This window comes from Mesoplodon bidens, assembly GCF_964165515.1.
Source record: "Mesoplodon bidens genome assembly, chromosome: 13".
Taxonomy (NCBI): domain Eukaryota; kingdom Metazoa; phylum Chordata; class Mammalia; order Artiodactyla; family Ziphiidae; genus Mesoplodon; species Mesoplodon bidens.
The window spans coordinates 17,244,558-17,270,121 of record NC_138169.1 but is presented as its reverse complement, the minus strand read 5'-3'; the positions used below and the strand labels follow the sequence as shown (position 1 = coordinate 17,270,121).

At 44.7% G+C, this 25,564-nt stretch overlaps 3 protein-coding genes across 3 annotated transcripts; 1 reads left to right on the top strand and 2 right to left on the bottom strand.

Moving 5' to 3' along the window:
- Positions 1 to 140: 140 nt before the first annotated feature.
- GATC (glutamyl-tRNA amidotransferase subunit C) lies at positions 141 to 10,330 on the bottom strand. Its single transcript, XM_081251749.1, has 4 exons — positions 10,203 to 10,330; positions 9,935 to 10,107; positions 2,785 to 2,888; positions 141 to 1,267 (listed from the first exon to the last, which is right to left on the bottom strand). Exons 1-4 carry the CDS (start codon positions 10,281 to 10,283, stop codon positions 1,215 to 1,217), a joined length of 411 nt encoding a protein of 136 aa, XP_081107875.1. The 5' UTR covers positions 10,284 to 10,330; the 3' UTR covers positions 141 to 1,214.
- On the top strand, positions 10,274 to 13,291 carry TRIAP1 (TP53 regulated inhibitor of apoptosis 1). Its single transcript, XM_081251754.1, has 2 exons — positions 10,274 to 10,526; positions 11,479 to 13,291. Exons 1-2 carry the CDS (start codon positions 10,347 to 10,349, stop codon positions 11,560 to 11,562), a joined length of 264 nt encoding a protein of 87 aa, XP_081107880.1. The 5' UTR covers positions 10,274 to 10,346; the 3' UTR covers positions 11,563 to 13,291.
- Positions 13,292 to 13,673: 382 nt separating this feature from the next.
- On the bottom strand, positions 13,674 to 15,600 carry COX6A1 (cytochrome c oxidase subunit 6A1). Its single transcript, XM_081251750.1, has 3 exons — positions 15,472 to 15,600; positions 15,184 to 15,326; positions 13,674 to 13,964 (listed from the first exon to the last, which is right to left on the bottom strand). Exons 1-3 carry the CDS (start codon positions 15,569 to 15,571, stop codon positions 13,881 to 13,883), a joined length of 327 nt encoding a protein of 108 aa, XP_081107876.1. The 5' UTR covers positions 15,572 to 15,600; the 3' UTR covers positions 13,674 to 13,880.
- Positions 15,601 to 25,564: the final 9,964 nt, after the last annotated feature.

Genomic DNA, 25,564 nt, shown 5'->3' with positions numbered 1-25,564 from the left:
TGTCCTTAATTACGTTCATAGATTTCACCAAACAGGCACACTGATATAGTAAAAAAAAAAAAAAAAAAAAAAAAAATCATTGAGTTGTAGGGGCAGCTTGTACCCAGTTGGTAAGGAGCAGGAGTGGATTACTTTATTTGGGGATAAAGATGTTGCTCTGATGGTGGTCTGAGAACTTCAATCCCAAGGGCAGGTTCAGGGTGCTCTTATAATTCAAGGCCAACTGTGTAAATTAAGCTGCTTTAAAGAAAAGAGGGCGCATTGCAGATAGGGGAAGGGAATGGGAAGGCTAAAAACAGACTTTTAAAAGTGGGCACCAGCATAAAGATCATTGGGAAATTCTTAGCCAAAACCAACCTTGGCAGTTGGTTAGGGGGAAAAAAAACCAAAAAAGTTTTGGTTCTATCACTTTCACTCCTAAATTTGTCTCATTTGTCCCTGGTATCTGAGCTTTAAAAAAACAAAACAAACCCCAAAACAAAAAACCCCACTGTCTTGGGATTCTGTTCAGTTCAGTAATCATGGGGCAGGGGGCCTACTTTGTCACAGGCCCAGGGCTATTTTTTTTTTTTTTTTAGACCACTTTATTGAAATACAGTTGACCTGTAAAAAGCTGTACATTTAATGTATACAACTCAGTGAGTTTGGGGTTAAGTATACACACATGAAATCACAACTATGAAGGCCATAAACATATCCATCACCTCCCAAAGCTGCCTCCTAACCTTAGCAGAAAGTCAGCCCTCTGCTTGGAACAAAGTGGGTACCCAAGAACAAGTTTAAGTGTGTTCAGTAAAGATAAAAGGCTGCTCAAGTCAATGGAAGCAGCAACTGAAAAGGACAACTCAGGTTGTCACATAGTGATTAGATGCAATGTCTAACAGTTACATAAATAGAAAAATTCACTTAAATGCAGTTTGGTAGACAGTCTTTTGGGAAGGGGATAAAATCTTCCGTACAGAACAGCCTGTGAGTACACTTGATCCTTTTCCTTGGAAACTGGCAATACCTTCTGCTTCCATTGGCATCAGGGACTATTTGCCTTATTTTGGCTAGATCTTTCCCAATTCTGTCTTCAAAAGAGTTAGTTACTAAGAGATACCTAACCATCACTTTTTTCAGGTGACTGAAGGAGGTGGGAACATTAGTGTTCGTAACAAAATAGTCATTGCACTTCCACGTTTTTAGAGGGCACCCCTTCCCAGAATAGCTACTCAGCAGTGTGAGAAGGGCTCTTTTTCATCCAGCTTTGGCCAAGAGATATTACCTGTTTGAAAACAATAACAAAAAGGAATGTTATAGTTGAGCCTGCTTTCCAACTGGCTCTACACTGAGCTAACTGGTTTGTCATGAAAAATAAGCAATGGAAATAAGTGTAGCTATTACACTGTTTTTCTAGCTATGAGTATCTGAAAGAACCAGTTATAAGTGAAGCCTAATCAATGCACACTTTTCAGTAAGTAGCAGAGACAGGTTAATTAGACATTTATACACATATGGGAGAGGAAGGAGAGACTATGACTGAACTCAGTTTTTCCCAAGAAGCAAAGTCTGACACAAGGTTCTATTTGAGAAACAGCATATGTGATCAATGGATATGTCTGCTGAAACAGCAACAGCTATCAGACACTGAGATTGAGAGATTATAAAATCTTATTTCTCTCCACAGTTAACTGAGGTGGTTTAGTTAATCAGAGGCATGAGCTCAAAATTTTTTTAGCTTTCCTTCCCATCCTTGCTTCAACCAGAGCTTTTCTTTAATTGGCTGGTCTTGATCAAAGAGGTATTCCCTGAGCCAGAGGACTGATGTTTGTCTCTGGAGGCTGCTCAGGATGGTTCTCCACTGAGGGATGTCTCCTGAACTTGAAGCTGGCACTTGGAAAGCCATCTACCTGGAGTGCTTAGGCTAGTCCATTCCCCAATGTCCAGAGGGGTGCAGTAGCTCTGAGGGCTCACCTATCTGCAGTTCAGCTACCCAAGGTTCTGGGTTTTATTACTGGCCCAGAGTTTTAAAATAGTTACAGTGAGGTTTAAAGATGCAAATCTCCACACTAGGGGTTGCAGATTGATCACAGGATGCACCTGGCTTGCAGCAGGTATGTTTTATTTTCATGGTTTTTTTTTTTTTTGGTATTTTATTTTTTTTAATCTTGAATTAACACTTAAAATTTGGGAAATAGCACACAAAATGCCAGATGTCCAGGTTCTCTGGGAAAATGGGCTCCCATTCCTGCCTGGCACTGAGTGAGAAGCAGCGCATGCCAGCTGCCCCTTTAGGCATAGCTTGAGCTCCAGATTTGCCACTCTACACATCTCTCCCTGCCTCGGTCCTGTTTTTGTTTTGCTCATTCCTGTTAACACCTGGCCCCTAGAGGTGAATGTGACCCCTGGAATCTACTGCCACCTTAGTGTCACCACCTGTATATACTTTGTTTTTTGTTGTTATTAATACATGTGTTTTTTTTATTTCCAGTTTTATTGAGATAATTGACATACATTGTATAAGTTTAAGGTGTGTAACACAATGATTTTATACATGTATATATTGCAAAATGATTACCATAATAAGATTAGTTAACATCCTAGAGTCACCATGCAGTACATTATATCCCCAGGACTTATTTAACTTATAACTGGAAGGTTTTACCTTTTGACTTCCTTCACCCTTTTGCCACTTTATACTTGTCAAAGTGCTTTCACATAGCAAATCTGGGCCTCACAGTTCCTACTGCATTCTTAGTTTACTGTGGGACAGTCAGTTAAGCCATTTTGGGCAACACATACCTGGGGGAGCCACAAAATACTCCTCCACAACTCGATGGGAGTTTTGTAGTAGTTCTTCAGCACAGTTGCCTTCTACCACATTGTCAGATCTCAAGTACAGACATCTACAAAACCAGAAGTTTAAGGTTACCTTCTCAGAACATGGCTTCTAGGGCATGGGTGGAGAGGGTCAATATGGGAGAACAAGGGAGCAGCATATTCTTGAGTTATAGTCACTGCTCAAAGATGGAGGAGCTGTAGTCAACAGTAGAACAAATAACAGCCTACCATTTATAGATTCTCTCAATAACCCTGTGAGGTAAGTGGTAATTATTCCTCAGGATTGATATGTTTAATATTTTTGATGATTACTATGGGTAAGTTGCTTTTGGTGGAGATAGGTAAGGCAATTACAGTATATTAAATCTAACAGAGGTAAGCAGTGCTTGCCAAGGGACTAGATAGGGGGAACTAACCCAGCCTGGGTGAGGGACAGGTCCTCAGAACAGGTGATGTCACTCCTTAACCATGGTCAAGGAAGAGCTGGGTTGGGACTTCCCCGCTGGTCCAGTGGTTAAGGCTCCACGCTCCCAATGCAGGGGGCCCAGGTTCAATCCCTGGCCAGGGAACTAGTTCCCACATGCCGCAACTAAGAGCCTGCATGCCGGGCTTCCCTGGTGGCACAGTGGTTAAGAATCTGCCTGCCAATGCAGGGGACACGGGTTCGAGCCCTGGTCAGGGAAGATCCCACGTGCCTCATAGCAACTAAGCTGTGTGCCACAATACTGAGCCTGTATTCTGCAACAAGACAAGCCACTGCAATGAGAAGCCCACGCACCACAACGAAGAGTAGCTCCTCAATGCAACTAGAGAAAGCCCACGCGCAGCAACAAAGACCAACGCAGCCAAAAATGTATAAGTTAATTTAAAAAAAAAAAGAGCCCACATGCCACAACTAAAGATCCTGCACACAGCAATGAAATCCCATGTAAGACCCACCATAGCCAAATAAATATTTAAAAAATATGTATACACTTGAGGGCTTCCCTGCTGGCGCAGTGGTTGGGAATCTGCCTGCCAATGCAAGGGACACGGGTTCGAGCCCTGGTCTGGAAAGATCCCACATGCCGCGGAGCAACGAGGCCCGTGAGCCATAACTACTGAGCCTGCGCATCTGGAGCCCGTGCTCAGCAACAAGAGAGGCCGCGATAGTGAGAGGCCCGCGCACCGCGATGAAGAGTGGCCCCCGCTTGCCACAACTAGAGAAAAGCCCTCGCACAGAAACGAAGACCCAACACAGCCAAAAATAAATAAATAATAATTTTAAAAAATATATTAAAAAAATATGTATACACTTAAAAAAAAGAGAAACAGCTGGATTGGGGGGGGGTGATGGGAAATGAGCAAGGTGCAGAAACTTGCTGAAGAGTGGTTATAAATAACTTAAGCTGCTAAGTGACAGGACTGGGATCCGAGCCCGGTTCTGGTACCCCTAAGATGAGTGCTTTTTTTCATCGCAACCACCTTTGTGGATGTAAAAGCACCTGCCCTTGCAAGATGTACCACGAACATAGCTGAAGAATCTCACACTGTTTTCAGGGCTTAGTGGTTTCATTAAACTATCCAGATGGCAAACTAGTGAAACCAAACAGGAGTTGAACACATCTGTGGGGTTTCACTACTGTTTTAAGGTTTAAAAGTGCATGACAAGAGGTTTGAGTTGGCTTCCAGATACCTGGGCTGAAAAATAAGCAGTCTGCTCAATCACTAAGAGCCAAGCTCTTTCTGCTCTGAGCCAGACATAGACTGTGGGCTAAACCTAATGGGACAACGGGGCAAGGGTGTGACATAAACATCTGGGTAAAGGCTGCATAGAAGGCCAAGTTGTAATGATAAGATTCTTTTAGGAAAGGATTGGTTCTTCTATTTCTTTGGGGCACCCAGCCCTGGGCAAGACATGACAAACACCTATTCATGGTACAAAGAGTGGAAAGCTGGACTCTATTCCAGGACTGGCACCGTCTTCACTGTGTCACCTTGAACAAGTATGATCTTTCTAAGACCTTAAGCTTCTTGCCAAAAAAGTGAAGGTTGCACTCTTGTTTTTTTTTTTTTTTTTTTTTTTTTTACCATACAAGGATTATGCACTCATACTCATTCAAGGAAACTTGGAGAACAAAAATAAAAGTAATCTGCAAAGGTGACCATTGGACTTTCTGGGGTTTATATTTCTGTTGGGCAATATAACAAAATGGCTAAGAGACTGGGCTCCTGAATCACTGCAGAATTCAAACCCCAGAGCTGCACGTGGCCTGTATGCAAGTTACTTATCCTTTCCATGTATCCTTTCCTTGTATCCTTGCCTTGTTTGTAAAATGCTTCAGAGAATTGCTGGGACAATTAAATGAAATGATGTTTAAAAAGAAGGTCTGGTAATGCTGGGCTTGCATTCTTAGGGCAACAGGAGGTGGGCACTGAATAGCACCTGCTCTTTTTTCAAAAAGAGTTTGTACACCCCAGGTACACCTCAGTCCCCACTATTCATTCAGAGAATACCTATGCACTTAACCTGCTATAATCACTCACAACCCTCCCAGTCCATAGGGACTGGAGGCTGCTAATTGTTCCTGGGCGCTTGGAGATTTTGACAAAAAAGACTACTACTGCCAAGAGGTGGTTAAAAGCTACTGCTTCCCAACAGTAGGTAGCAATTGATTTGTTCACTCGTTTGGTAATTGGGTTTCCTATTAAGTGACATTTCCAGAAAGACAAAATTCACCTCTTCAAATATCATACATTTTCCTCCTAATTACTATTTAAGATGGAGTTGTTTGTAGAATAAATCCACACCTCCCTATTTTCTTAAACAGAGGCTACTGAACCCAGGGTCTCTGAGGGTGGCACACTAAGCAGAACCCTCACTTGGCAAGTCGCTTAACTTTTCTTGACCTTGGAATCATGCACAAAACACCAAACAAGACCATATGAGCTTTTTAAGTGCCTATCAATTATGACTGAAGGAATGTCTACCTCACCTCATCTTTCTCAGTCAGGGTTCTATTATAAGAGCGTTTAGTCCAGATACGTAGGACAACTTCTATGCAACTGGGCTAGTTGTTAGTTATGTACCATCCTTGCAAGACTTGAAAAAAGAGCCCATTGATCTTTCTGTGTCCTCAATCAGATGAAAGACCCTGGTTGAGAAAACTTTTGACTGTGAATTAGAAATCCCTGCCCTCTAAAGCTCACAGACAAGGCACTTAAACCAGTAACTGTGGGAAATGCATTTAATTGCATGGAAAGCACTATGGCAGCATGGCAGAAGAAGTGCCTCTGTTGGCCCTTGGACTGACCAATTGAACAGTTCTGCTGTTTTATTAGTTTCTTTCTGCCTCTTCCCTGCTATCAAGGCTGCCAGGAGTTGTTTCTCTGGGCACCACTCTACTTCCATCTACAAGCCTTTTAATTTATTTCTAGTTTCATGCAGACTGAAATGAGAGCTAATTGATTTGGCAAATAAGGCTCTGAGGGACATCCTAAGCATTGAAGTTATTTGGCTGCAATCAGAGATGTCACCTGAGTCAGTCGCTGGATCTGAGATGAAAAAGGATAAAGTTTCTAGGGGCTGACTTTATTATTGATTGATTGATTTTTTTGGCTGCACCACGAGGCTGGTAGGGTCTTAGTTCCCCGACCAGGGATTGAACCCGGGCCCCGGCAGTGAAAGCACCGAGTCCTAACCACTGGACTGCCAGGGAATTCCTGGGGCTGACTTTAGAGGGCATATCTAGAGCAGTATTTGAGAGAAGCTCTGAGTTCCAAGTCCTGGATTCTCCTCTTAATACCTGTGAAACTTTGGCGCAGGTTACATAACCTCTCTGAGCTTTGGTTTCTTCATCTATGAAGGAGATACTAGTATTTGCCTTTCGGGATTATATGTGATTACTGAGATATAACGCATATAAAATCTTAGTGCCTGGTACATAAGCATGCTAATGCTTTTTAGCTCAAAACAAATGACAGGTTATTTTGGGCCAAGAGATTTCTGTTAGCCGGTCAGGACCTTTACAGCTAGTGTGGCTATCACCTAAAACCATTTAACACTTGTCTTCACTTAACTGGGTTCCATTTCAAATGTCAGTGAAGGCAGTACATTCACAACATGAAAATCCTACAAATGTCACATCTAAAATGGAATCATTACCCCAAACTGATTTCCTAATTTATGGCAAGATTGCAAATCACTGAATACTAAGTCACTATTCCAGCTACCAGAACCAAATCCCTCTTCATCCTTTCCACAAACTCTTCCCTGAGTAATAGTTGCATTTCTTTATAGTTACCCTCTAGATGCCTTGGGAAATTCTGACTGCTCTTTGCACTCTATTCCCCCCTTTCCCATAGATAATAAAGAACATTCAACAAACATTTACTGAGTGTCTGCTCAGTGCTAGATGAAGATGAGCAATAACAGACATGCTCCCTGTGAGGTGGATGAGCAGTAGGAGAGGGGCAGAGAATCAAATATCAATTAAATTGATGTATAAATACATGGAAAATTACAGCTCTTTTGAATACCATGAGAGCCACAGGTCCTGAAAGAGAACCTGACTCAATACAGAAGGATGAAAACTTCCCCGAGGAAGTGACAGTTGAAATCTGAAGGAAGGAAATTAAGTAGCAAAAAAAAAAAAAAAAAAAGGAATGTGGGGACTTCCCTGGCAGTCCAGTGGTTAAGACCCTGCGCTTCCACTGCAGGGAACACGGGTTTGATCCCTAGTCAGGAAACTAAGATCCTGCATGCCACACAGTGAGGCAAAAAAAAAAAAAGAATGCATGCGTTGAGATGGGGGTAAAGGCAAGAGCCCAGAATTCTAACAAGGGGAAAGAATGGAGAGCTCTGGGAAAGTGATGTCTTGAAGAAGTGGGCAGAAGCTTGGTTAAATGATGCCCCACAGGCTATGGTGAAGCTTTCCTTTTTATCCTAAAGAGCACTAGGAAGCCACCTGAAGGGCTTGGGCAGGAGAATGACATCAGATTTCTGTTTTGAAACACTGTAACTTTGGGCAAATCGGTTAACCTCCCTAGACCTAAGCATCAAGATTACAAAATAGAGGATTTGAAGGAATCAAAGACTGGAGTGAGGGCTTCCCTGGTGGCGCAGTGGTTGAGAGTCCGCCTGCCGATGCAGGGGACACAGGTTCGTGCCCCGGTCTGGGAAGATCCCACATGCCGCGGAGCAGCTGGGCCTGTGAGCCATGGCCGCTGAGCCTGCGCGTCCGGAGCCTGTACTCCGCAACGGGAGAGGCCACAAAGGTGAGAGGCCCGCATACCGCAAAAAAAAAAAAAAAAAAAAGGAAGACTGGAGTGAGACCACGAGGCTAGCAAGCACTTTACATGAAGGTTATGGTTACAGATAAGTGTGTCTCTCCCTACTGGCATTGACTAATGGCAGCTTTCTTTCTCCCACCTGTACCAGGAGTTTATTTTTTTAAATGCCATCAGAAAAAGGCTAGGACAGAGTTGTAGACTGCCCATATCTTTATAGGCTATATACCCATCCTTTCTAAGAAGCTGCAGTCCCAAACAACAAACAAGTCTGCTTTTCAAAAAAGATCATTTTCTTTTAAAATGCATTAAGATTTGGCAAAAATTGGTAGAGGTGGGTAGAGGCTGCACCCTTTTAGTATTCATAAGCTGCTTTGTCAAAGACCCATCCCTCCCTGTTTCATTACACTACTTCACTGCTTGGGTTATTACTCTGCCCCCTTAGGCATTTGTGTTTTGGGCCCTAGGTATAAAATGAAAAGTTAAAACTTCCCTCTAGGCTTCCCTGTGGCGCAGTGGTTAAGAATCAGCCTGCCAATGCAGGGGACACGGGTTTGAGCCCCGGCCCAGGAAGATCCCACATGCCACGGAGCAACTAAGCCCATGTGCTACAACTACTGAGCCCGCGTGCCACAACTACTGAAGCCCACACACCTAGAGCCCGTGCTCCACAACAAGAGAAGCCACGACAATAAGCCACACAGCACAACAAAGAGTAGCCCCTGCTCGCCACAACTAGAGAAAGCCGGCACACAGCAACGAAGACCCAACACAGCCAAAAAACAAAAAAATCTTCCCCCTGCATTCCCATCTTCTTTAACACTAACCATCGTTAACAGTTTCTTGCATGCCCTTTCAGGGAACAAAACAAAACTTAATGTATACACCAGAGTATATAAAATAGATTACACATAAAATATCGATAATATCATACACGATGTCCTGAACTTTGCCTTTTTTATTAAGTATATCTTGGAGACCTTTCCATATCAGCATATATAGTTATTTCATTATTTTTAACTGCCAAATATTCCAGTGTACTATGATGATGTATTTAGCCATGAAGGACACTTAAAATGTTTCTGGGGTTTTTTTGTTTCTTTTCTGTTGTTTTGTATTATAAACAGATTTGCATACCCTGGGCGCTTGTGAACACATCTTGATGCACTTTCACAGATATTTCCATAGGGAACCACTAGGTCAGAAAATATGTACATTAAAAATTTTTGAGACAGGAATTCAGCAGCAAGGAAATCAGACATGAGCTCACATTCTATTAACAAGAAACATTACAAATCAACAAAAATAAGATTATCAAGAAAAATATTAGAAGAAAACCCTGGGACTTCCCTGGTGGTCCAGTGGTTAAGACTCCGCGCTTCCACTGAAGGGATCGCAGGTTCGATCCCTGGTCCGGGAACTACGATCCCGCATGCCGCACGGCCAAAAAAAGAAGAAAACCAGACAGGATAAGGAGTTAATGCAAAGATCCTAGAGGAGCAACGAATTTGGCGTGTTGGAGAAACGGTAAAAAAGCCAGTGTGGTTGGAGTGATAAAAGCAGTACTTCGGTGAGGTAGGGAGGGACTCTAGGAAGGAAGTTGGGCCTCGAAAGTGAAGCTTAGCAGTTCGGATTTTGTTCCTAGTTACACTGGGAGCCCTCGAGGATTCTACAAGGGAGGGACAGGATCCATAATGAACAAGGGAAAGAGTGAAAGCACCCGCGGGGTGACCGTGGGCAAGTTCTCGCATCTCGCTTCTGTGAAATGAGACACTAATCTTCATCTTAACTGGGAGCGAAGGCGCCGCAGGCAAGGCTTCGAGGGCCGTAGTCGCGAGCTTACCTGTCCTCCAGAACTGACTCCATGGGCTCCACCCCGTCCGTGTCCACGGCGCGGAGCCGGTCGGCGAAGGCGATGGCTTTCTCCAGCCGTGCCACGGCCTCTTGGCTGCCAAAGTCCACAAGTGCTAGCCGCTCCAGGTGCTCGATCAGCTCGGCCGTGACCCGGTGGCTTCCCTGGGGGAGGATGAGGCGGAGGGCTTGGGTCACGGGTGGGGCCTGCTCCGCCTCCCGCCCCACTTCGGCACCCGCCTAGACGCCCCAGCATCTACCTGAGGATCGGCCTTGGAGCGGAAGCCCCGGCGGCCGCCCGCCGACACTCGAAGGCCCAGCCACACGGCCCGCGCCCACATTTCTATCCTGCTCGGCCCCCGTAGTGCGTCCTCTCGTAAAGCCTAGCGACGCGCTTAAAAGTGATGACATCCGAGAGCGCCGCCACCGCCGACGCCATGAACAGCGTAGGGGAGGCTTGCACCGACATGAAGCGTGAGTACGACCAGTGCTTCAATCGCTGGTTTGCCGAGAAATTCCTCAAGGGGGACTGCTCCGGGGACCCGTGCACCAACCTCTTCAAGCGCTACCAGCAGTGTGTTCAGGTGAGCTGAGGCCCGGGTCCTCTCGCCTCTACCCCAGGCACCGGCTTCTCTCTACGGTGTCCCTGGCCTCACGCATCGTACCTTGAGGGCGTTGGGACTGGCAGGGTGAAGAAAAGCCTCGATGAGACCAGTGACAGTAGTTCTCTCCCCTACTGTCACCAAGGCTGCCTGGTATCTCTCCGAATGACAAAGTTAAATATTTTTGCAGCACTTTACTTTTTACGGAGCCCAGTAACATTCTTTGGTTCATTTGGTGCTCAACCTGAACTTGCAAAGTGGGCATAGTTGTTCGTATTTTATGCATCAAACACTCACGCCCAGAAATAGGAAGTGATTAGTCGAAGTTCACTAGAATCAAGTTTCCTTGGATTTTGCGGTGGTGCACTTTTCCAATATTGCTGAGGGACAAGGAGGGGTGTTAGCCTCTCTGGCCTGTTAGACATTATGGAGGATCTCCTTTTGTTATATTCCCTTCATTGGCCTATTTTATTCTCTCTTGACTAGCTAGAACATCTTCATTCCAGCCCAGTGAATGTGAAACTGATCTGAATCGTAAGAACAGCCCTGGGCAAGGCACTCCCAGTTAGTTAACTTAAAAAACATCCTCAGTAATCCCAGGTGGAGCTGCTGTCTTTACCCAATAAACAGATAGGAAAGTTAGACTTGATCAAAGTTACATAGCCAGTAAGTCCTGGGACTGATTTGAACTTGTGTCTGTCACAATAGAGTGGTGATACTGTTTAATTTCCACTTCTGAATTTTGATGTTAACTCTTTCCAATCTCTCTGGTTTTACAGTTAATTTCTTTGTAATCTTATGTTAAAAAGCATGGGGTTTGAATCATGTTTGGTAGTCCTTATGGTCCAGTCGGATTTACTTTTGTACCACCATATTTATAAAGTTTGGTCCTCAGACTCCATGTAGACCTTTATCATGTGTTTTCTTCCATCAGAAAGCAATAAAGGAGAAGGAGATTCCTATTGAAGGACTGGAGTTCATGGGCCATGGCAAAGAAAAGCCTGAAAGCTCTTCTTGACCTTGACAGTCACCTTGAAAATGGACTCCTCAAATTGGGAAATTGAGGACTCTGGATCGTGTCAGTTAAAGCTGTGAAGACAGCATCGATTTGATGAATTTAGGAGAGAGGAGTTTCCTGTCCTCCTTCTTGATATTTTTCTCTCATTTGTAAAAGATGATGGAAAAAAATCACTCTTTGCTTTGAAATTTCTGGCTTTGGCATCAGCAGGAACTCAGTCTGCTAAATAATGGGATTATGGTTGCAACACTTGGTCTGGGATCGGTTTTAAATGTATCTTGTATGTAAATGCTGATAAGCTTGTCAGGATGACCAAGGTTGCCTGAGTTATGCTTCGAATGACATGACTTGTACACTGTACTGGGGTTACTGTTCATGGAAGCAACTGGTTAGGATCTCTCTTTTCTCTCAGGGAGATAATGCTTTGGAAAGGGTTCCCAGCACAACAGTTTCGATCAGTGCTTGGGAGCACCGTTTTATTTTTATATAGTAACTTAACTGTTAAGATTGCTGGTGGACTGGGTTAGCCAAGAGGAAGACAGCTTTTAACAGGTCCCTACCTTAAGAGGTGTCAGATCTCATATTAAGATGTGAAAGCTTCAAGAACACTGAACACCATCTCAGAGTTCATGGTGTAGTTCAGCAATTAAGATCCTTGGAGTGGCTATGCAGGAGGATCCTAAATTGCAAAGATTTGCTGTTGCCAGCTTTCAACTTAAGTAAATGAATTAAGTCAACCTGTGTATCATAAAAGTGCCAAAATGCTGCATCTGGTTAAATGGGGGGAGAAAAGAGTTCACTTTATTTGCCTCCTTTACCCACCCTGCCCTGTAATGCCTGAAATCATGAAGATGGAACAAACTGTAAGATTTAGTTTCTATCATTATTTGCCCCTGAAACTCGGTACACTTTATGGAACTACCACCCTGTAACCCCCACACATCCCATATATACACTGGGGGGAGTTTTATAATTTTAAAATGAAGATTTATCTATGCTAGGTAGTATCGTATAGCAAATGGAAACCACTGATTTCTAAAATTTCCACAGTAAGCTACACTAATATCTTAAAATGTTTATATAATGGCACCCCCAAAAATGTCAGGATCAGGTGAGCACTTACACACTTTAGAATGTCATGTAGTCTCCACAGTTGCGTATCTTGAGTAATGTGGTTCAGTTTTTTTTATGTGCCCATATAGTATGAAACTTGATTTACAGAAGTCCTAGATCCTATTATCTCTTCTCCACTTTACCAATTAATAACGTCATATTTAATGTGACCAGCCCTTCATGTCATTGCAATACATTCTGCATTTATATTTTGACAGGTTAAGGTCCATTATACAAAAGATATTTGGAACCCAGTTGAGGACGTCCAGGCAGCAAGCTGGAGTTAAGTATAACTGTCCCGAAATAAGCCTGGCCACAAGCCAGTCAAAACCTTACAGGCTCTTGAATCTTACCACAAAACTGTCTGGTTGAGCCTTGAGAATAAAACAAATGTTATTATAACTGCTACTGAGGGAATAATTTTTTTGATTGTTCCTCATGCTATTTTGACTTTATCCTGCCCATAAAATGGCTCCCACTATCTCAACTACTTAAAAGGTTTTAAATTTTGAAGAGGAAATCTTAATTGCTCTTTAATGGTGATCTCTCCTAATTCCTATGGCTACAAGAAGGTTTTAATTCCAGAAACAAATAAAGCCAGTTCTATATGCAGAAATGTGTCACACTGCCTTTATTTCTCCAAAAGTTTCTGACCCTTCCAGCCTTAAGGGAGCTGAGAGATGACCCAAGATGAGAACTTGACACCTTTGGAGAAAATTATCTGACTATAGGGAGAATTCTTCAGCAAATGCTGGTGTCTTTGCCACCCGAAGTCTGCCAGGACCCAATTTTGACCCTTAATTAGCTTGACTTGTGGTATCTGCTTTATCCACCCCAGGCACAAGAAACCAATGCCAGGCCTGTTACAAACACTGTTATCTGGAGGCCTGAATTGGACCTGAAACACTGCAAACAGCAGCTGCAGACCTTCACTGCAGAAATAGAAATAACATCAATGTTAATTTCTGAGGGAAAAACACCACCAAAGAATGCAACTCTCAGCTCATGACTAAGTTATTTATTTAAGCCATCTCCTGCCATAAGCAAAGGGACGGAAAATCAGTAGAATGGTCATGAAGTATAATGGTCATCACTGGATACAAGAAGGTGAGCTTAAGGTCTCGAACACTTTTCTGGTCCATGTGTGCAGAGTAATGGTCCAAACCAGTGCTGTGGTCCCCACTGGGTAATGGCCCAGGTTCTCTTTATTCGTCTTCATAGCCAGTTGGAAGCGGATTCACGTGAGGGTTATGGAATAGGGTATGGTTACCATCTCCCCAGGGAAAGGGCTGTGGAGTGAAGATGTCCATTAGGCAATTCCAGAAAATAGTTCAGAAACAACACTACCACGAACTGCCTAAAGTAGGGTGAGTAACAGATAATACATGAAAACAAAATGGAAATTAGTCCTTTAACTACTGGCATATTTCAGCCCTCCCATGATTTAAGGGAGCTCTTATAAATTCCAGGGGAGCCCGTAAAGTAGACAGTATGAAAAGCAAGCTCAAGTTCGTTACTCAAAAGCCTCTCCCTGGTAACTGTACATCAGTGCTGTGTTTCTGAAAGTGCAATCCTCCCGTCACCTGTATCAGAGTGGTAGAGGTGGGTATGGGGGCAGAGATGCTTACTTAAATGCAGATTTCTGGACCTGAAACAAATCTCTGGATTGGAAACTGCAACATACCCTCAGTTATTTTGCATGCTACTTTTGAAAAGCATTGCTCTAGGGCAGTGATTTCCAGCCCAGGATGATTCTGCCCCTGTGGGGACGTAAGCCAGTATCTGGAGACATCTTGGGGAGAGAAGCGGATACTACTAGCACCTAGTGGTTAGAGGTCAAAGATGCTGCTAAACATCCTATAACTCACAGGACAGCCCCTCCTCACCCCAAAGAGAATTATCCAGCCCCAAATGTCAATAGTACTGAGGTTAAGAAACCTTACTGCACGGCTTCCAATTCTATTGTACAAGGGTGGGAGTGGCGCTCAGACTCAAAAATTCTTTCTGAATCTAAGGATCCTGCTTAATTTTCCAGTCCTACCTGGGCTAAGTGAGGTAATAATTATCATAATATATCTGCATCAATAGCCAAAGGATGACATAGCTGGGATGATAACTAGCACAGAGGTGAACAGAAGCTGTCAGGTCAATCTCTTCATTATGCAGCTAGGAGCTTCCAGATGCCCAGGTTTTAGAAAGGTGAACCGCCTTCCGACTTCGCCAGTCTAAGGGAGTTGCCCAAATCTCCAGGTTGTGTACCACCGACAACCGTTTCAGAACAGTATCAGAAGGCAAAAGGTAGGATGACTCGGAGAAAGGAAAACTGAAGGGCACTTACTGTACGACCTTGAGGAAGAAAAGTGAGATATGACCGGAGAAAATAAAAATGTGTTTGGGAGGATTGAATGAGAAACTGTACACGCACGGCACCCACGCTTTTAGAGAATGAAGAACTTGGCATTTGGAATGAAAAGCGGAAGAGACACTCGAAGAGACTACAAGGGGTACCTTGGACCTGATGCGGAGATGGGGGTAGGCAACGAACTCGGGTCTCTCCTCCTCTCCGTGGTGCGACTTCAGGAACACGTTCAGCATGCTCACTCCCACCCCGGGGAGCGCCACGAAGTAGGTGAGGGACTTCCACATGCGAGCTGCAGAGGGGGCACGACGCTCAGGCCTGGCGGTAATACGCCCGGGTCTCCTCTCCCTCCCCCAAGGCCTCAAGCCAAGGTCACAGTCCCGCCGCTCTTCGCTCCAGTGGGGCCAAGGCCCGCCCTGCGCACCCAGTCCCAGTACCTGAGCCCTCCTCGCCGTGGGCGCCACTCGACATAGGCCGGCTCAGCAGCCGGGAACGACCCAGCAGCCCAGAAACCCGGGGTACCGCTGCCGCCGCCATCTTCGACCAGAACCGCCGCAGCGCCGGAAGCGGAAACAGAAAAGTTGGCTGTGGGGGCGGGGCCACAACCTCAAAGGGAAGTTCCTATTGGGCGGCGCCTTTTAACCCGAGGAGCCTGCGCACTGTCCTCCGGGCCCGCAGAGTCCTAGCCTGAAAGCTCGGAGCCGCAGAGCTAGAGGGAGCATGCGCTCTGCACTCCTGCGTGCACTCCCTGCTCCCTAAGGTCAGCACCCTGGTGAGGTTAAGCGCAAAAGAAAGGTTTGTGGAGGACACCCTGGCATCCGGGGTCGCTCCCTTCGTTGAAGTCCATACACAGCAACAGGAGGTTCCGAGCACAAACCACTCTACCTAAAATGCCATTTCCCCTCCTCTCTATCCTTTGACTCTGCGCTATTTTTTTCATGGCACCAGGACATAATAATAATTGTCATCATCATTATTACAATATTTTGTCGGCATCACAGAGTTTATGTTCTATCAGGGGAGACAAAAGATTTTGCCACTGCAGCATCCCCAGACTCTGGAATCGTGCCTGGCAAGTAACAGGTGCTCAACACAAATTTGTTGAATGAATGAAAGAATGAATGAGTGAATGAATGAATAGCAACGGGAAACAATTGGCATCCGTTATATTTTATCTCTACAATTCTTTCCCACCCCTCCTGTCACTTTTCTTCCTTCTACTCATCTAAAAACAGTTTAAAAAATAAAAGTTAAAAAATAGATACATAAGATAAAATGAAAGTAAACTTTTTGACCATAGGTTCCTTTAAGGATGTAATGAAAGCTATGAATCCTTTCCTCACAAAAAATGCAACTGCTCCTAAGCACACACAGTTTAAGCACACAATGTTGGGGGAACAAGGTACTATAAAGTACATCCGGACACCCCCTAAGAGTCCTGTGCCCCAGGTTAAGAACCTCTACTTTGAGGAATAAACAAGGACTCTGGCGTGGTAAGACTGGATTCACATTTTGTTTCCATCCAACACAGCCTGTATGACCTTGAGCAAGTTAGATAAAACGAATGCTTTAAGGTCCTGCAGTTTCATGAAAACAAAAATTTAGGATCATATTACTAGAGCTTCACAATCTGATCTTTCTTTCTCTGAGTAGCCTGGGTTTTTGCATGTTATGGTGAAATTAGGATTGTCAAATCCCTAGGCATCCTCAAACACAGCCAGAGGGGCTGTGAAGCCCCACAGTGTAGCCATGGAAAGGGTCCAAGCTCAAGGATCAGGAAATCCTGGGTTCAAATCTGGTCTGCCCCCAACTGTTCCTCTTCTCTAAAATGGGAATGTAATATGCACTTATTCATCCCTTTATCTGACAAACAGTAATTTAAGACACAGCCCCGCCTGGGGCAGTTACTCACCCTCTATCCATAATAATGATGGTTCATTTAATAAATATTAACTATGGTGGCTACTATGTGCCAGGTGTACACAGTAGTATGCAAGAGCTATAAGGTCTCTCTCATGCAATTTACAATTCAGTGTTAGAGACAGGATTAAGTGAAAAATGCCCAATGCCTGGGATATGTTAAAAATTCAACAAATGTTTATTTTCTCATAGGACTTTCATACATCTTGCAGGGTGGTAGTGCTAGGTAAAGATTCTGTCTGTCGTATGCTTGGCCCACAGTACATTCTCAGGCATGATGTCTATGATGTTATTGCCAGGTATGCTCAGCATTTGCAAAGCTTTGGGTGACTGAGTTTAGACAGCCCAGGAAACCAAAATCATCAATACAACGAACAGGTAATATTTACTAAGCACTTATTTCATGCCCTCATCTGTGCTAAACACTTTACATAAATTGTCTTCTCCACCTCAGTAAATGGGCACTCCATTCCTCAAGTTTAACACCTTGGAATCACCTTTGATCTCTCTCTCTCTCTCTCTCTCTCTCTCTCTCTCTCACACACACACACACACACACACACACACACACACACACACACATTTTCTATCAAGAATCTGACAGCTACTTACCACCTACTGCTACCAATTTAATCAAAGGTGTTATCTCTTACCTGGGCAATTGCAACAGCTTCCTAACTGGTCTCCCTGCTACCTGGCCCTTCTACAGCCTATTCTTACGTGGCAGCCAGGGGGATCCCTTAAAACCTGTCAGATGATCTTCTTCCTCTGCTCAAAATCCTCAGTGGTTCCCATCTCAGAGTAAATGCCAAAGTCCTGACAGTGGGCTGCCAGGTCCTACACACCTTGCCCGCAGCCACCTCTCTGACATCATGTAGTCTACCTGCTCCCTTGCCCACTTCACTCCAGCTACATTGGCATTCTTGCCTTTCCTTGAACATGCCAGGCATGCCCCTGCCTCAGGACCTTTGCACATGCTCATATCTCTGCCTAGAAGAGTTTCCCCCCAGGTAGCCACATGAATTGCTTCCTTATTTCACTCAGGGCTCTGCTTAGAAGCCATCTCTTATTGGAAAGCCCTTCCCAGACCACCCTGAAGTGAAATAGCTCCTCCCCGCCCTGACACTCTATCCTCCTTACTGCGCCTTATCTATCTTTGTGGCACTTGCCACCATCTGCTGTATTAAATATTTATTGGTTTATTGTCTGCCTTTCCTCACCACACACCATGGGGGCAGGGACTATGTTTTGTTCACTGGTGTGACCACTTGGCACATGATAGGACCTCACTGAATATACATTAATCCCAACCATGATCCTGTGAGCCAGATACTATTCTCCCTATTTTTCAGATAAGGAAAATGAGACTCAAGGTTGTGAAGGAAATTGCCCAAGATCACAAAGCTTTAGGCAAGTGGTGGACTCAGGCAGTGTGGGACTCAAGCCAGTTCTTTTAACCTCAAAGCCATACAGACTTTGCTTTAGGTAGAACGACACCAACTCCGAGAGGTCACCCTGTCAAGCTCATGCTAATCTGATGCTCTGAATAAGGATTAGCAAGGAAAAAAAAAAAAGAGCTAATAATTTCTGACTTCAGTAGGTTTGGAAAGAAAAATATTTCAAGTCATGGGGTCCTTGAGAATGGATGGAACCATCAAATGTGTTTTCAAGGTGCTGAGCTGGCAGTTCCCAGCTTGTGCGTCCTCTTACAGTGAACCCCAGGGCATCTGGCCTCTCTGTGCAGGGAGTCTCCCCAAGGCCATGGCCAGCCAGGCCTGGATTTGACGTCATCTTCTCTGGCAGCTGGTGATGTTTACACTCATGTTGAAGCCACTAAGGTCTCTGGTGCTCTGTTTCCTTGCAACAGGGAGCTGGCAGGCAGGCACCTCAATAGTGGGGCCAGCTGCTGATGCAGGGATTGGAGGGAGGCTGGGGGAGGCTGCCTAGCCAAGGACAGGGCTTGCTTAGGGGAAAGCTTATCTGGGTCATTCTGCCTGCTACTTCTACTGTGGTTTCTCCCAGCTAAGAGTTCATCCAGTTCCTGGACCAATAAATATTTGTCTGCCAAGAGACTAATCCCAAGTCTCAATTAAGTGCTCAATTATCGTTCATTATTATTTTTGCCATGGTCAGGGGAGGGGTACAGATTCTATGGAAGCAGAGCAGAGGGGTATTTGGCCTGCACTATGTAGAAGGCACCGAAGCTTTTTTCCAAGCACGCTAGAAGGGTGCTATGACCACCACTTCCATCATCTGAATAACTTGTCTGAGATGCTTAGCATCATTCATTCATTTAATTAGGGTCTCAACTGTGTCCTTAGACTGGGGCAACAGCAGCGACCTCATGGAACACCCAGTCTAGAGGGAGAGACTGACAAATAAACAGTTACTACAACCAATGCGATAGGTTCTACAATAGGGTGCAGTACAGCATGAACCTTGGTATCAGGTTCAAGTCTCAGGTCAGCTACTTAGCTACGTAATCATGGGCAAGTTAAGTGACCTCTTAGAGTCTCACTTGTGAATTGGAGTTATTACAAGGACTTAATAGGATAATAGTTATTAGCTAATATTTATTAAGCATTTACCATGTACTGGACCCTTCACATGCATTACTGTAGTCATTACAGCATTCCTATGGGATAGCTACTATTCTTATCCCCATTTCACAGATGAGGAAACTGAGGCACGAAGAGAGGTGAAGTCATTTGCCTAAGTTTCACACCCTCTAAGTGATTGAGCCGGGATTCAAATCCAAGAAGTCTGGCCTCAAAGTTTGCACGTTTAATCACTCTGATACCTTTTCAATAACTCAAGTGAACAAGCAAAGGAAATTACAAACAAGACGAAAAGACAACCCTCAGAATGGGAGGAAATATTCGCAAATTAATCAACGGACAAAGGATTAATCTCCAAAATATATAAACAGCTCATGCAGCTCAATATTAAAAAAGAAACAACCCAATCAATAAATGGGCAGAAGAACTAAATAGACATTTCTCCAAAGAAGGCATACAGATGGCCAAGGGGCACATGAAAAGCTGCTCAACATCACTAATTATTAGAGAAATGCAAATCAAAATTACAATGATATATCACCTCACACCAGTTAGAATGGGCATCATAAGAAAATCTACAAACAACAAATGCTGGAGAGGATGTGGAGAGGGTGTGCACTGTTGGTGGGTATGTAAATTGATACAGCCACTGTGGAGAACAGTATGGAGTTTCCTTAAAAAACTAAAAAGAGAATTACCATATGACCCAGCAATCCCACTACTGGGCATATACCCAGAGAAAACCATAATTCAAAAAGACACATGCGGGGGCTACCCTGGTGGCGCAATGGTTGAGAGTCCGCCTGCCGATGCGGGGGGCATGGGTTCATGCCCTGGTCGGGGAAGATCCCACATGCCGCGGAGCGGCTGGGCCCGTGAGCCATGGCCGCTGAGCCTGTGCGTCCGGAGCCTGTGCTCCGCAACGGGAGAGGCCACAACAGTGAGAGGCCCGCGTACCACAAAAAAACAAAATTAAATTAAAAATGCGGGAGATTAGGATTGACATATATACACTAATATGTATAAAATGGGTAACAAATAAGAACATGCTGTATAAAAAATAAATAAAATAAAATTCAAAAAAAAAAAAAGACACTTGCACCACAATGTTCATTGCAGCACCCCTTACAATAGCCAGATCATGGAAGCAACCTAAATGCCCATCGACAGACGAATGGATAAAGAAGATGTGGTACACATATACAATGGAATATTACTCAGCCATAGAAAGGAACGAAATTGGGTCATTTGTAGAGACGTGGATGGATCTAGAGACTGTCATACAGAGTGAAGTAAGTCAGAAAGGGAAAAACAAATATCGTATGTTAATGCATATACGTGGAACCTAGAAAAATGGTACAGATGAACCGGTTTGCAGGGCAGAAATAGAGACACAGATGTAGAGAACAAACGTATGGACACCAAGGGGGGAAAACTACGGTGGGGTGGGGATGGTGGTGTGCTGAATTGGGCGATTGGGATTGACATGTATACACTGATGTGTATAAAATAGATAACTAATAAGAACCTGCTGTATAAAAAGATAAATTAAATAAAATTCAAAAAAGAAAACAAACTCAAGTGACCTTAGCACGGTGCCTGGCACAAAGTGAGTGCTCAATAATTTTTTGTTAACTATTATTATTGCCATGATTAGGGGAGGGGGAACAAGGTCTATGGAAGCAGAGCAGAAGGGCATTTGTCCTGGACTAGGGAAGGGCAGTCAGGGAAGGCTTCTTGTAGGACGTGACATCTATGTCATGCCACCATCCCCCAAATAAATATGAGTGAGTCAAGGACAAGTTTTGGTTGGAAGGGAGATGGGAGAGTTTTCCAGGCAGACATCACCACAGAGAAAAGATAGGGGTACTGTATCCAGAATTCCATATGGTGCCTTAACGTTAGAGGTGTGAAGGGAGAGAAGGAGCAAGAACTTAGAGTCCTGCAGACATAGAGAATGGACTTGAGGACACGGGGAGGGGGAAGGGTAAGCTGGGACGAAGTGAGAGAGTGGCATGGACTTATATACACTACCAGATGTAAAACAGATAGCTAGTGGGAAGCAGCCGCATAGCACAGGGAGATCAGCTCAGTGCTTTGTGACCACCTAGAGGAGTGGGATAAGGAGGGTGGGAGGGAGACGTAAGAGGGAAGAGATATGGGGATATATGTATGTGTATAGCTGATTCACTTCGTTATAAAGCAGAAAGTAACACACGATTGTAAAGCAATTATACTCCAATAAAGATGTTAAAAAATAAAAATAAAAAAAAGAACGTAGAGCCCTACAGTCCTACAGGCTAGGATGAGTTAGGATTTTACCCAAAGGGTACTGAGAAGACTTGCTTTTAAACTAGGAGAGAGATGATCAGCTTTGCACCTGAGGCTTTGTACAGGCTGGCCTCCCCTGTCTGGAAATGCCCTTCCCACCCTGTTGTGCATCTCTGTCTGCACGCACCCCACTCAGTTCTCACCTCCTACAGGCAGCCTTTCCTGGTTACACCGTGCCCCTGGCCTCTGGTACCCCAGTGAAGTTTAAGTTCACTACACTGTGTTTGAAAACTATTCCTTCTCCTCATTTCCACTCTGAGCTCCAGGAGAGCTTCCCTCCTCCCACCCTTTTCTAAGATTCCTCTGAATTCCCATACAGCCTGGCACAGAGCAGTCATAACAAAATGGTTAAGAACTCAGTTTCTCAATCAAAGCTGGATTTTTAAAAAGTATTTATTTATTTGGTTGCACTAGGTCTTTAGTTGCAGCAGGCGGGCTCCTTAGTTGTGGCATTTGAACTCAGTTGAGTCATGCATGTAGGATCTAGTTCCCTGACAGGGATCAAACTGGGGCCCCCTGCACTGCGAGCACGGAGTCTTAATCACTGCACCACCCAGGAAGTCCCTCAAAGCTGGATTAAAATCCTGGCTCTGCTACTTTTGCTGGACAAATCACTTCACCTTTCTGTGTCTCAGTTTCTTCATCTGCAGAATGGGGAAAATCATAGTACGTACCCACCTAATAAGATTGTTGGGAGGACTGAATGTGATGATATGTGTAAAAACACTTAGCATCTTGCTCAACAAATAGAAGAAATTTGTATTGTATTATTATTAATCATCTGCTGTTACATTAAGCTAAAACAGTACCAGTGTATGGTCTGTGAAATATATGTCAATAAAGCTGTTGAACACAACAAAGCAGGCTACGAAATATGATGAAATGTATATTTCCATTTTGGTAAAGTGCATGGAAAAATGCTGTAAGGGTTATACTTACGTGTTAAGAGAAGTATGTCTGGGTTTTAATTTTCTTTTGAAAATTTCTACAATGAATATTTATTACTTGTGCTATAAAAACAAAGGCTTTCACCAAAAAGCAGACAGACTGTGAAGCTGATACCAGAACTTGTGTTGTTGGTATTCTTCCCATTAGGCTGTAAGCCCCATGAGGGCAGGGACCCTCCTGCCTACTCAGGAAAGGCCCTGAGTGATTGACGGAAGGGTGACTGGATGAATGGGGGCTTCTCTGGTACCCTCACCTGCAGTACCGCACTCTCCCTGTGGGTGGCAGGCTCCGCATGTGTGGGCGCCGCCCACGAGCCTGGCCACAGATGAGTCGCGCCAGCGACCTTCAACGTGGCTGTCTTGCAGGAGCGAGAGAGGGGTAGAGGGAGCTCGGGCTCAGGGACTCCTTCTTAAGGCCTTGCCTCTGAGACTTCTCCTGAATCTTCCCCGGATTGGAACAAGGAAACTTCACTTTCTAGAGAATGTCCCCTCACCCCACCTCACCCCACCTCACCCCACCCCACGCTGGGGGGCAGAGAGGAGAGACTGAAAGGCCCCTGGGGCCTGGGAGACAGAGGAGGAGAGAGAGAGGCCATCCCGAAAATCTTCATCTTCACAACTCATAACTCACAGGGTGCTGCTCTTGGCAGTTGACTAACTGCGCCCATCCAGGAGCTCTTTGATCTTAGAAGGGAGGTGTGCTAGCGTCCCATTTTGCAGACGAGGGTCACTGTGGCTTAGAGAGGTAGCTTAGAGAGGCAGACCTCAGCTGAGTCTGATTCCAAATCCCTTCCCTTGATTCTGCCTCCTCCCCGACTCCCTCCCCCCTCCCCCACCATGTGTCAAGCTGAGACATCCTCGGAGGGGGTGTGTACCCATCTAAGTGACCATTATTAATTGTTAATACTAACAGCATTTCTTTAGCCTAGCCTTCCTGTGGTACTGGCACTTGCCATATATTATCTCATTTAATCCTTCCAACAACACTTTGAAGTAAGAACTACTATCATCCCCATTTTACAAATGAGGAAACTGAGCCTCAGAGATGCAAATATTGACAAACCTGCAGACAAGTTTGACAGAGCCAGGGTTCAAATGCATGGCTGTCTGACCCCAAAGTCTGCTTTTTACCAGTACATGTTTTTCCTTCATAATTATTTTAAGTATTAAAGTATCGAAAACATACATCTATATGGTACAAATTACAAAATAATACTAAGAATAAAGAATAAAGAATGAAAAGCCTCCCCATCCCTGTTCTCCAACCACCCAGTTTTACTCCAAAGAAGGTTACCATACTAGAGATTTCTGATGATCCTTCTAGAGATATTCGGTACGTAGGTGAACACCTATTTTACTGCCTCTCACACGCTGATCAGTGACTTTCTAAACTATAAGAAGGACCAAGTCCTCTTCTAGAACACGGTGTAATTTCTCTTTACTGACTCCTTGGATTGGCATGCAGGGCCTCCCAGGGGCACCTCCACCCACTTTATGCATCAGCCACATAGGTCTTCTCCAAGCTCTGCATCATGTTGCCACCTTCCCAGCCTCCTTGCCTCCAGCCTCCTTCCAACTGCTTCATTTATTGTGATCTCTTTGTCTTTGAGGTTCCCCAGCCAGAACCTATCCCCCCTCCCTCTCTGCCCCCAGAGGCCCTGTTAGCCTCTCTCTTTTAGCACATTTCACTGTACCGCGTGTGATGGTGGTTGTCTCCATGGCTGACTCTCCTACTGGATCATTAATTTTAGGTGTCCCTTGTCATTGGGTAGGTGGCCTTATAATGGCGCCACCATCCACACAGTCCCCAACCTAACAAACTAGGAGTCGATCTTTCTCATTGTCTTCTCTTTCATTTTCACAGCCAGCCAACCACCAAGTGGATTTTACTTTGGAAATGTCTGTCTAATGTTCTCCATCCCTGTTTCGTCATGGCCACTCTTCTCTCTCCCCTGGACTATTGCATTAGCCTGAGGGTTGGTCCATCTCCTTATAGCTTCACCGCCTTCAGTCTTTTCTCCACAGGGCAGCTATGGTGATTCTTCTAAAGGGCAAGTCTGATTAGACCTCTCCTTTCTGCAACCCTTCAATGGCTTCCTGTTCCCTGAGGTTAAAATCCAACACCTCACTCTGACCTTCGAGGTCCTGAAGGATATACAGTCACTGCCTACTGCTACCATTTTCACTAAGGACACCTCAGTCATCCTCTGAGCTAATCTTTTTGTTTCTGAAATATGCCAAGTCCCTTCCAACCTCAGGGCCTTTGCTCATGCAGTTCCCTCTGCCAGGAATGCTCTTCCCACTCCTCCTCTCACTAAATTCTAAGTAGCTGGGGAGCTTCATGAGAGCAGGGACCTTGTCAACCTTGCTTACTCCTGTATCCCAACACCAAACCCAGTGCCTGACACAAACCAGGTGCTTAATTTTTTTTTTAATGAAATGATTATGCTTTTTAAATTTTTGACACAACTTTTGGTCTCTACCATGCAATATAACATCATGTCTTCTGTGTTTTTGGGGTTTTTTTTTTTGGCCGCATGGCTCGGCATGTGGTATTTGAGTTCCTTGACCAGAGATCAAACCCGCACCCCCTGCACTGGAAGCGCGGAGTCGCAACCACTGGACCACCAGGGAAATCCATGTCTTCTGTTTTTTTTTTTTTTTTTTTTTTGCGGTATGTGGGCCTCTCACTGTTGTGGCCTCTCCCGTTGCGGAGCACAGTCTCCGGACGCGCAGGCCCAACGGCCATGGCTCACGGGCCCAGCCGCTCCGCG

Bases quoted from the DNA above. Each gene is read 5' to 3' on its own strand.
- GATC (XM_081251749.1), bottom strand. From the start codon at position 10,283: ATGTGGGCGCGGGCCGTGTGGCTGGGCCTTCGAGTGTCGGCGGGCGGC. The intron at 10,108-10,202 runs GTAGATGCTGGG...ATCCTCCCCCAG, and splicing joins GCTCCAAGGCCGATCCTCAG to GGAAGCCACCGGGTCACGGC. The intron at 2,889-9,934 runs GTAAGCTCGCGA...CTGGTTTTGTAG, and splicing joins GAGTCAGTTCTGGAGGACAG to ATGTCTGTACTTGAGATCTG.
- TRIAP1 (XM_081251754.1), top strand. From the start codon at position 10,347: ATGACATCCGAGAGCGCCGCCACCGCCGACGCCATGAACAGCGTAGGG. The intron at 10,527-11,478 runs GTGAGCTGAGGC...TTCTTCCATCAG, and splicing joins GCTACCAGCAGTGTGTTCAG to AAAGCAATAAAGGAGAAGGA.
- COX6A1 (XM_081251750.1), bottom strand. From the start codon at position 15,571: ATGGCGGCGGCAGCGGTACCCCGGGTTTCTGGGCTGCTGGGTCGTTCC. The intron at 15,327-15,471 runs GTACTGGGACTG...CCCCCTCTGCAG, and splicing joins CCACGGCGAGGAGGGCTCAG to CTCGCATGTGGAAGTCCCTC. The intron at 13,965-15,183 runs GTACCCCTTGTA...TTCACTCCACAG, and splicing joins ATCTCCGCATCAGGTCCAAG to CCCTTTCCCTGGGGAGATGG.